The sequence below is a fragment of the Melozone crissalis genome, unplaced genomic scaffold, assembly GCF_028551555.1.
Source record: "Melozone crissalis strain CALT ecotype California unplaced genomic scaffold, PUWL_Pcris_2 ptg000002l_1, whole genome shotgun sequence".
Lineage (NCBI taxonomy): Eukaryota > Metazoa > Chordata > Aves > Passeriformes > Passerellidae > Melozone > Melozone crissalis.
This window is the reverse complement of record NW_026535780.1, coordinates 21653902-21666044: the sequence shown is the minus strand read 5'-3', so window position 1 is coordinate 21666044 and position 12143 is coordinate 21653902. Positions and strand designations below refer to the sequence as shown.

The window sequence follows — 12143 nt, the reverse complement described above, 5'->3', positions numbered from 1 at the left end:
TGGCTGGGATTGAGGTGGGGGAGGCCACAGCCCACAGCCTCATCTGCTGAGTCTGCACAGAGTCCCCCCAGCCAAGGGGGCAGGAGGAGTTTTGGGTGTGTGGCACAAACCAGAGACAGCGAACAGCCATCCTCCCCTACACCAGCCCCACAGGCCACATTCATGAGAGGCAGCTGAGGGGGTGCCATAATCCATCAAAGACCCCCCAGAGTGCTCCCAGACTGATTCCTGAGGCCTTGCAGCAGAGCACTGCACGTGATGCAACTGCTCCAGAGCCTGTGGCAAGAGACTGTGCCACAGCTGTTCCTGCAGGGCAGCTCCCTGGGCATCCCCAGCTGCCCTGATGTACATTAACCCACTGAACTCTGTGTTTTGAGGGACCCTCACCACCAAGGAGACCAGAAGAACAGGATCAATAGGACACCATCAGGATCCATGAAATGGTGATATTTTCCCCTTAATCTGTCTCTCTGTCACGTTCTTCTTCTTCTCCCTCTTTTTTCTATTTCCTTCTATCTCTTTCTACCTCCTATTTGCTGTTAAATAAAATCCATACTACTGACTTTGGCAATGGTCTTGCTTGCACCTTCATTTGGGCAGAGGCGTTTCTTTCATAATTTCAATAACAGAATTGTAACATTATTTAATCTTAGTCCCTCCCTGGTTTAAAGAAATAAGCTATTTGTATACAAATTTATCAGTGAAGTCTGTTGCTTTTCCATTTTATTTAAAGCAAGTTGAACCTGTATCTAAGGAAAGTTCTGAAAATGACTGCTGAGGTCTTCTGCCCAGCAAGACCTCTAGGGAAATATTTATGGAGAAATATAATCACATATACAATTATATCATTGCCAGATCAACTCACAATTTCTCCTAAAGGTCATCTTGGTTCAGGATGCAGTGGAGAACTAGCAGAAAATTGGTATGCAATAAAACCTTATTAGAAAAAGGGTTGTTCAGGTGGGATTTGCTTGGTTTCTGCATTTCTCCTTGACTTCCAAAAATGCATGTTTCAGCCTCGCAGCTGACTGAAAGCTTGAGGGCAGAGCTGCTGAAGTGTGACTGTGATGTGAGCTGTGGCAGGTCCCACAAGGTCCCATTTTGGTGTGGCCTTGTGGCAGAGGCTGGGCCATCGCTGTAGCTGCTGCCTGGGCTGGGCTGCCCAGGTACGCCCTGGCCCTGGCCAGCTCTCTGTGTGTCCTGCAGCAGCCCCCAGGGCTTCTGTGCTCAGAGTCCCCTCCACCCTCCTGGACTTGCCCACTGCCCTGCTGAGAGGACTGGGCTCTGCTTTGGAGAGCAATACACAAACAAACACTTAATTAAAAAAAAAACTAACAAAAACCAACACCAAAACACACCAAATCTTTGATCCATGATTCTTATGTAGCCACCACAGACAATATCCAGAGAAGCCATACAAGTGACTGCACCCTTAGAGCACTCTGCAGCCCAAGGCAGGGATTTAGTCATGCAAGGAAGAAGTGGAAGGATGGTACAGTACAGATAATTACAGAAATAGTAAAGAACAGGATCACATGTATCCTGTCTGGCTGGCCACAGCTGTTTCACTGTTGGGAAATGCATCTCTCCAAGGTGAAAATCTCCCACAAATCTGTGTTTCTGCCAAAAGCATTTGTCTTGTCTGTTTTAAGCAGCTTAATATATCTCTGGATAGAACAAGACCTTGCTCAGCACATGCCAGCAACAAAATGAAAAGCAGTCACAGCACTCTCAAAACCCCTTTCAAGGCTGAGTACCAGGATAACAATAGTTAGAGCTGACTGCAGACACCTGAAAAAGAGCTGACCCTCAGGAGGTCCAGGAACAGCGTGCTAGGCTCATGTCCATGTTAATCTTCAGGGATGCCTCCCTGGCAATTCACCTCACACTGACCAGGAGCACTCTCTGACACCTTCAGACACAAGTATGGGTTTTTCCTTCTTATTCTGCTCTTTGGAGATTTCGGACTTTAAACCTCCAGCCCTGCTTGAGAACAGCACAGAAACTGCCCTGCACATCTTCAAACCTCGGCCACTTTAAACTCCCAGAGTTTTACAGTCAAAGCACAAGCCTCACAATAAAACAAAGAGAAAAAGAAAGCAATCAAGGAAATTAATTCCTGGCTATTTTGCAACATCCGTTCCATATGTCCAAGAATATATAAGACTAATTGCATTTTCACTGACGTCAGTCTAATCAATGATCAGTTTAGGAAGCTTAATGTGTTCTCCTCTGGCTCACTAGGAGATACATATTAACCTTCAACAGAACTTCCAAACACATTTGACTTGATTAATGTAATACCTCCTTTCCTTTCTATAAATATATTCATGATTTTTTGTATAAAAACCCAAATGTAATTACAGCATACTGAACTCTTAATGGGATTCTTTCCTTCAACAAGCATTTATGTAAACTTTGCTCCTCTTACAACCAACCATCTGTTTTCTCACTGGAGGGAATTTATTATCCAATTGAAGGCCTTAGTAAGAAAAAATGGCTATTTTACAAAGGTTTGCAGTTTCTGAGGTGATAATTGCATTGATTACATGAGACAACTGTGTGATTATCAAAACAACTGATGCAGATTATCAGCTGTCATTGCTATGATTACATACTCCATGAAATATCTTACTGTGGTATTTGGGGATATAAGAAAGACTGTCTGTGTGAGGGGATTAGAGCTTAAAGACATTTTCATAAATCCTTGTGTTGTGTCACAGACTAATAAACAGTTCAATAAGTGCAAGAGCCGCCCAAAAGACCTTTTCAAGAAATTTTATCCCTCCAATAACTTAAAAGGTTTTTGCAAGAAAAAACAATGTTAATAAATGTTTTCATGTCATACTGATGTATGACAGAGTCTGGGACAGACTAAAAAAATGCTGCTTCTACCTCTTTCTGCAGCACAGGAAACACACAAATATGGGGGTTTTTTCACCTAGAGCAGAAAACACAGGTAAAACTTGGGATATGGTGTACCAATGAGCCCATCTTTTGTTCAGATAACCTTTTTGGCCTGCTCAGGGATGGATCCTGTCACACACAGGTAAGTGATTAGGCTCTTTGCAAGCTATTTTATTGATTGTGCCATTTAAATTCCTCCCATGCTGTCCTTTATTTTGCAATTCGACTGAAGAGGGCCTGAAGCATGAATTGGAGAAAAAAGATGGGATAGGGTCCTGCACTGCAGAAACCTACCTGGGCCTGTGCACAGCACAAAAGAGTTCTTTAGCAAGTTATCCTGATGCCATTCTTGAAGCTAATAGATATTAAATTATTTAATAATGTATCTCTAGAGAAGTTACAGTCAGAATATCGTTATTGAGAAGGTCCTTCAGATAAGGTCATTTTGTTCATGCTAATGATCATTATTAGTCTTTATTTTTTGCTGTGACATACATAAAATTCATACATGTGCTTTCAGTTTGTTAAGTAAATAACATACAGGGCCTGGGCAGGTATTTGTGTGCAGAATCAGTATTTTTTTTCCCTCTGGTCTTGAAGATAATGAAATGGATGTGATCCAGTCCAAGAGCATATACCCTGAACCTCCTTTGACTCCAGTCTCAGCTGGATATTCAACATGTACATCAATCATCAGGGAAGCTTTTAAAAGTAAGATTAATATTCTCCTCTATTCATAATGAATTCCAAGTTTTCTCTCCAGTCTCCACAATAGCAAGCATGTGCATAGGAAGAGTCTATTGAGTTACTGGGGAATGTTACTGGTTTTTTTCCATGATCTTGTCTTTCATCTTATGAAGTACAGACAAAAGAAAAACTAATGATCATTTTATAGACATGGCACTTGGGACATAAATATTTCATCAATTCAGCCATTTCTATTAGAAGAATTGGGAATCTCATGTAATTTGACATCATGACACCTTCACTTGCTAGTGGAGAAATTTCACGCACTGCTGACACTACGTCTCCTACCAAGGGATGGGAATTGGGAATGTCATGGGCATCACCCAGCTCTTTCCCCTGAACATACAGCCCAGGTCTTGGCCATGGAGAGGAAACACCTGGTGAATCCACAGCAGGTCCCATACTGCAGGAATGCTTTCCCCAGGGCCAGCAGCACTGGGCAGTCACTGGAGGTGCTAAAGGTGCAGGATAATCCCACCCAAGCCCAGCTATATCCCACTGGGACAACACTGGAAGAGACATCCCTGGGTGATGTGAAGGAACTGAGCCTTCAGTGAGCTGGCTGCTATGGCCCTTCATACAGACATAAAGCTGAAAATCCTTTATTTTTAGCCCACTTCATTCCATATAAAGTTAATTTTCAAAGTAAAACACAAGGTCTCATATCAGTATTCATGAAAATTCCCACAACCTGACACTGAGATAACACATCAGGCTTTCTGATTGTGTCGTTTTGCTCTTTTCACAACTTCAGTTCTTTTTCCAGTTTTCAAAATCTCCAGATTCTCCCAGGTTTAAAAATAATCAAGAACTTCTTCTTAGAATTTCTTTCTTTTCCCTAAAAAGGCCTTCACCACCTGTTCAAGGGACCCTCAGGCACAGGTGTGGTGATGTGAGTAGTCTGAGACAGTGTAAAGCTTGCAGAAGAGCAGACAGAGCAGCTTGGAAGGCTCCAGGGCAGGGATATTTTGTTTACATGAGCAGTCGCTGCTGATCTCTACCCCCTGCCAAGTAAGCCAAGATTACTGAAATCTTCTAACTGGTATTTAAGCACATTGCCATACATGCTGTTTTGCATGAGGCCTGAAAAATGCCAGGATGTAAATGTGGCCTAGTCACAAAATACATATTTTCACTCTCCTTTTGACATCAGATCAAGCTCACTCTACCAATCTTGTCAGGGTGCTCAACCTTAAATCAGTGAGACCATAGCCCGTTGCACTTTTCTTTTCCTTTGCAATGTAAGTCTACTACCAGTATATCTTTTCATCATTAGGATTCAATCCTTTTACTAAAAGATGACTGGGACAGAGATAGATATTAGACATGCTTTCAACAGTATATTAAAAAAAATCCAGAACTGAAATGTCACAACCAGCAATTCATGCCGCGCTCTCCACAAATAGCAGCTCAAACATTTAACCCACCTTGGCTAAAAACTTCAGCTCGCTCTATTTATGTTCTTACTGCACATCCTTCAGTGAGGGCCACACAGCTCGATAACCTGTGGTTATAAAAGGTTCTCAGCCTCCCATTAGTTTTTATTTTTAGCCCCTCACTGTCAGGAACTCCGGGAGGGCAGCGGCTCCCCAGGCGTGGCAATGGTGAATGCTCAGCACATTCTGCAAGAGCCCCTTGCCCAGGGCCAGCAGCTCTGCACTGGCACTGGGGGTGCTCAAGGTGATGCTGCAGGGTCCTGGGGGGCTGTGGGACCGTGGGGAGGAGCAGCCTGTGCCCAGGGCTCTGCTGCACTGAGGCACCGGGCACACAGAGCTCAAACGAGAAGGTTCCTTCTTCTATTGTCTGGTTTTTTTTTAATATATACCTTACAATTTTTAAAATATAATACCTTACAATTCCATCTTCTCCCCACCAAAGCAATTAGAAATAATCAGAATTCCTGCTATCCCAGATGGTGTCAGTGGATCCTCAGGGTGTGCAGAAACCCCACTGTCAGGAGAATGGAAAACTCTTCCAGGACACTGTCAGCACATCTGATGTTGCTCCTTGTGTTATAGACAAGGAAAGTGGAGTCCATTTCCTCAGGAAGAAGACACGCTGTGTTTATAAATGCTGTCACTGACAGGAGTGTTGTTACTCTGACTCACCAGCACTGACTGGGTCACTTGGAAACTGAAATGCCAGTTTCCCCCAGACTCCAGCACCCACTGGAGATCAGAACTGAAGTTGGCTCATTTCAGCATTGTCACTGTCCTGAACAGCACAGTGACAAAATTCAGCTATGGGAAGTGACTTTCTAGTTTAACTTGGCTTGTTTTTTTTTAAATACAACATTTGTAAGACTTTTGTGCCCCAAAATGTTTCTGCGTTACTACTGTGACTTCTGATGTCATGTTATAATACAGACAAGTGTACAGTCCATCTCAGATAAAAACTCAAAAATTAATAACCAGCCAAATCAAACTGTTTGAAATAAACATTAACCCTCAGTCAGTCATATTGCTGACATTTTAATCCTTAGCATAATGTTTGTATTTAACATTGCAGCACCCTCTGTTAAGCTTTTCTCCCCAAGGCAGCACGCTAGTCCCTGAAGTGTGGGCTATTCTGCAACCCCATTAGATATTCTTTTCAGGAAATTTCCCCTGGCTACTCCAACCTTTACAAGTTACTTTTTACACTGAAGTACCTCAGTGCTCAGTGACTTTATGTGTATAGCATTATTTTGCTATATTGCAAAATCACACAGCAGCGTGTTATATTACTGTAGATGAGCACCAATGGCTCTACCAGGAAGAAACTGCTGAAACACAAGAGCTATAGAAACATTAGTGTTCTGAGATACATCATGTTCTAAAATAGAGTAAAGTTAAATATTTATTTCCCAGCTATTGATACCTTATGAGACCATTGTAAGTGTCTGTGGCTGCTGTGCTTGAGTTGGGAAAGCCCCTTGGGAAAACTTTTGTGGGAAAACTCCCTCAACAGCAGCATTGACAACTACACGTGCACTCAGCTTCCCACTCTCCCCACTATTTGTGGGACTCCAAACACCCAGTTAAACATTACAACTAAATTAAAACATTAAACTTAAAGCTTATTGATGGGGGTTTGCAGAATGCTGAGACACAGCCCTGGTGCTATGCCAGCACTGCTCAGCAGCAGACAAAACCCTGGTGTGTTATCAACACCTTTCCAACTCCGGGTGCACAGCGTGGAACCCGGAGGGTTGCTATGGGAAGATGAATTCCATCTCAGCCACTACTTTTTCCACATTTACTCAGACATTAAATTCTGCCTCCTGAAATTCTGCTAACTCAAAACTGGTTCAACATGCGAAAATGTTGTGTTAAAAGTCTGCCAAAACTTCAAAGCTACTGCTTTTTCCTCCTTCAGATGCTTCTACTACTGAATCATTGTATTCATTGTCATAGAATTAATAAAACTTACGCCTCACAGGTAGTGAGAAATGAAAAAGCAACAAGAAAACTATTAATTCTCAAGGTTGATATTTTTCCTCAAGTAATTTCCTGTAAGGGATAATGGCAAAGCATATGTAGAATAGATGTTGGTGTTGCAAAAACTCAGAGAGGGTTTTTGAACTTTGAAGTAATGCTCATGGGTCATGTGTGGTTTGGAGTAATGCAACCAGCCAAAATACATGCAGAGAAAAAAATTGCCACCAGAACATCTATTTTTATGTTAACCCTTAACAGCACATGGTAATAAAACCATGATATGGGTTTATATGTTATGTTATATGGTTTTATATGTTATGTTATGTGGTTATGTAACCAAACCATAACTGCTCTTCTGAGCCAAAGAAATCTATTTGCGTTTGACTTTATCAGCCAGGGTCATTCATTCAAGGAACTACTCCTTCCTTACTTTTTGTTTCCTAACATAATAAGCAATCAAAAAGGCTTAGTATTTATTATCTACATGCATCTAAATATTTATTTTTAATTATTAAATTTAAAATTCAAATACTTGCAATAGCAAAAAAAGCACAGAAAGAAATGTGTGCTGTATCAGTTTGAAGTAATTTAGAAATCCACCCTGAAAAAGTTATGAAAGCAAAACTATCAAGAACTGTAAATCAGGAAATACCTGCTCGTAGGAAAGGAAATTTAAGACCAAATTTTGCAGTAAAATACTATGTGAAATTCGCCCACTGGTATTTAAATGTTTATAACAGATTAGGTAACAGTCTTAAAAGCTATCAGACTTTTCTTTGTATCCAAGCCCAGGTGATGCACCTCCCTCTTCCTCAAATAACTTTAGGTCCACTGAACAGATAAAATATCTATATCCCTCTCTCTGTGGAGCCAATGTGAAAAGGCTTCGTTCAGCTGAAGGCAGAAAGAAATAACAAGCTCCCTAGAAGAAATGTTCAAAAGCTTTCAGGTCATATTACAACTTAGCAAAACTTAATTGCAGCCAGGCAAAGAGAGGCGTATTTTACAATATTGTCAGTATTGTACAGCTGTGGATGTTGCTATTAACCGTATTTTATTAAACCAGGAGCAAGAAATGGTTCAACTAATGCACAATTTTCTCAGTGGTGAAATACATATTTTAAAGGACATAGAACATTTTATATGATTTCTAGGACATAAATGTCAACCTAGCTTTTTTATTACACGGGTTGAATTTATTTAATGAGCTGCCTTACAGCGGAGGCAGCCCTGCATTTTTCACTTGCTTCTGCGGGGAATTTCAGTAGTTAGCAAATGAGCCCGGGTCTAATCTGCTTCCGTCTGCAATCATTTGAAAAATGATGCTTGGCAAACAGCTCTGCACAGCCTCGCCATCAGACGGAGATCGATTCCTCGCACCGAGGGACCGAGCAGGCTGAGAAGTGCATCCACGTTACCTACAGCAAACAACCAGCCCTTTTTATTCTGAACACCCTGCGACTACAGCCGGAGCAGCTCTGGGAAACCGCTTTCCCCACATTGCAAAGGATGGGGAAACAATGGTCCGAGAGGAACCGAGAGCTTAACGCGGCTCCCCGGGCCAAATAACCGAGCGTCCAACAGCCCTTGGGTACTGCTGGGAACGCTGGTGTCCCCAGGGTGAATTCCGCACTCGTGTCCTGTAATCCCGGCAGAAGCAAGCTGTCTTTCCAGCACCTGCGAACAGCCGCCTGGAAGGCTTCAGCTCCCTACCAGGCACACCAAAACGCTACTGCCAAACGACGACCTGCCACACAGGGACAGCCGTGACAAGAACACCCGAACGCTGTATGAAGCAGCGACCAGAGATGATCAAACATGATTTTCTGCGCGGCGTGCCCAGGGGCCGGGCAGCCTGGCTGGAGCCAATGCACCGGCGGGGCCCGTGGGCTGCAGCCACCCCGGCCTGAGACCACCCCGAAGTTTGGAGGCAAACCTCACCCCAGGGGTCTTACCACATTTTCAACCCACTCACAGCTTTTGGGTTGAGGCCCTCCCGTTCCTGCCCGTGCAGTGTATCCTGCATCCCCTGCCGCTGCCCCGGCCCCTGCACACGCACTCGCTCCGTGCCCCAGTTTCGCAGAGTCGGTGCCCGCCGGGATCAGCGGCGCGGAGCTGCTGCGCATTCCTCCGCTCCAACAACGCGGCTCCCTCCGAAACCCGCCCGGGCAGCGGAGCCGCTGCGATCGGCACCCCCACCCACGGAGCCGCCCCCCAGGCTGCCCCCGCAGCGGCGCCCAGCGCCCGGAGCCCGGCCACGCTTACCAGGTACCACACGCCGAGGATGATGGTGCCCGTGCGGACATGGCAGCAGAGGCAGCAGCTGTTGGAGTAGAAACGCGCCCAGGGCGAGCTCAGCATCTCGGCGGCTCCTCGGGGCTTCCCCGCTCCGCGTCTCTGTGCGCGCCGCTCCGCGGGGCGGGACCGGGCTGGGGCCGGGCTAGGGCCGCCCCTCCCGCCGGGCGGGACCGAGAGCACGGCACGGCACCGCACGGCCCGGCACGGCCCAGCAGGGCGGAGGGAGCTCTGAGGGCGTCGGTCCCCGCAGCAGCAGCAGCAGCAGCAGCCCGGCCCCGAAGCGCGGGAGGGTTTCGGGACACGCAGTCCCGGGCGCTCCGCGAGCGGCAGCCCGGCCCCAGAGCTGCCGGGCCAGGGCCGCTCCCGTGGAATGCTCCTCAGGGATGCTCCTCAGGGGATGCTCCTTGTGGAGATGCTCCTCAGGGGATCCTCCCCGCCGCGCCTGGAACGAGCCCTGTGAGGGCGAACCGGCTCGGCGCTTCCTTGGCAAAGCTTGTAGTGCTCCTGGCAATTTTTGAGTGGCAAAGTAGCAGAAATAAACTCTATTTCTCTATAAGGAAAGATAATATTGGAGGAGGTCATGGAATGTTTGGAATTTACCCCAAGTTCTGCATCCATGAACCCTTGTTTTCTTTCACAGTGCCCTCCTGATCCCCTCCCAAAGTTGCTGCTATTGGGGTGCCTGGAATTTCCTCGTGTCACTGATATACAAGGTAAGGTTGAGCTCATGGCCACTACCTGTAGTTAATGTCCTGATGATGGTGGGGTGTGAGGGGGACACACAGCATTAGGAGGAAGGACCCAGTCCTGCATATTCAAGCACTGTGCAAATTTGAGCTGAACTTCCTACCAAGCACTGACTTTTCATGTTTTATTATTTGTCCTCCAGATGAAACAATGAAGAAAATACTGTCAGAAGGTCTGTACGTCTACCCTGACCCTAAGCATAATTTATTTACTGCCATCCATCTTTGCTTGCCACCAAATTCCACGATTTATCATCAAAATATAACATTGAAAATACTCCAATGCTTCCCTATATGGTTGCTTTGGGGCTCTTCATTATTTCATACATACATACATCTGTGCAGAACAGGAACTTCAAGATAAAAGCTAACTTGGCACAGATGAACATTCTAACTGTGCTTTATCCCTACTTATAAAGCCACTATAGTAAATTAAATTAAAAATACTTGAGGTAGAAATTTTACATAACCTCTGTTCCTAGTTTGTCCTTTTAAAACTGGCAAGGGGTTGGCAGGACTTTTTGTGTATAAAAGGAAAAGCCACGTAGCCCTGAATTTATAATTTTGACTAGATTCTATGCATAAGCCGAATATTTTTAAGATTGATATTCAAAAATGAAACTAAAATTCTTGTAAAATGCAACATCACTATTGACAAATATTCCAGAGGCCAAAGGAAAATCACCAGCCATGGGGTCTGGACGATCTCACTGATAACCTTGAGACACCTTGTCCTTTAATGCCAGAGAGCAGGAAAGTTAGAGATGAAACCCTTGCATGCATCCCTTGAGGAAGGCAGGAGCATCTGGTTCATGAGGGCTATTGACCAAGCACCTGACCTTTTCAAGGCAGAGGCAATAAATTAAGGGGGATTCCATAAACAAGGGCACACAGATGCAAACCTGGTGGAAAAGGGACCAGAGAGACAATGCCAAAACGCAGAAGTGTCAGGTTACTGACTGATGGCCCATTAAAGAGCTCTGGGAAGGGTCACCTGCAGTTTGGAACTGATAGGAAGGGGAAACAAGAAGAACGGGAGGGTTTGGGGTATTTGAGGAGAACTCTGCAAAACTTTGGAAGGAATCATTAGAGGAAGGGGATTGTGAAGGAGCAAAGGAGAGACGATAATTAGAGGAGGGGGATCAGGAAGGAGCAGAAGGAGGATCAGACAGACAGGGGTATAAAGGAGGTCAATCGTGTGCAGTCTGGCTGGACAGACTGCCCGCTCACCCTCACTTCTTATAAAACCTTTCTTAAGTGTCTCTCTGTAGTTTCCCCTCTCCACACTGTGTGTGGGCACTCTAAGGAGCAAGTGCCAGCTGCTGGGGGGATCAGTGAGGGATCAGTGGGTGGGTGGGTGTTATTTGCTTGCAAGCATCAAGCTGGACCAGCTGGTCTCTGCTCGGATCTTCTGTGAGTCCTACTCCTACGTGTAGGAGGCAGAGATGAGGGCAGCACCTTGTCTGTGGCCATCTGTGCAGCTGTCCCTGCTGGGCTCCTGTGCCTGCAAACGGGAAAGCAGCAGCTGCATCCCTCAGCCTGGGATGGGCACAACAAGCTGGGCTTTAGCAGCCAGGCAGGAGGAACCCGGGGCTGGAGCTGTGAGAGGCAGACACAGTTTATAACACCCTCCAGCACAGTCCTTCTCTCTGTGAGGAGAGGTTAACTGCATGTCTGCTTTCACTTATGGTTTCCCATCAGTGGCTTTAACCCCCATATTCTCAGAAGGAAAAGGAAGAAAGAATAAGCAGCAAACACTAATCACTTCAGAGCAGTTTCCTGTATAATTATTAATTTCCATTCAAAAAGCCTGATGGGAAAGAACAGGAAACATCAGGCTTCATGTCACTCTCTGATTTATAACGAGCTGTATTTGGTTTGCTTGGCAAGTTTTCGGTGGTGGGAGTGTTCAGAGCCTGAGTATTGCCACAGACACAGACCCTCCTCAACACAGCCTAAGTAAAACTTTCATGTCTCTCACTTTGCCTTACAAAGCAAGAAATGACAAGCACGAGTTACAGCGGGG

At 45.2% G+C, this 12143-nt stretch overlaps 1 protein-coding gene across 1 annotated transcript in view; it reads right to left on the bottom strand.

The window, feature by feature from the left end:
- Positions 1 to 9513, bottom strand: part of LAPTM4B (lysosomal protein transmembrane 4 beta) — a 59928-nt gene extending 50415 nt beyond the window's left edge. The window contains exon 1 of the mRNA XM_054276948.1: positions 9339 to 9513. Coding sequence (XP_054132923.1) covers positions 9339 to 9434 — 96 coding nt within the window. The 5' untranslated portion in view covers positions 9435 to 9513. The remainder of the gene's footprint in view (positions 1 to 9338) is intronic.
- Positions 9514 to 12143: the final 2630 nt, after the last annotated feature.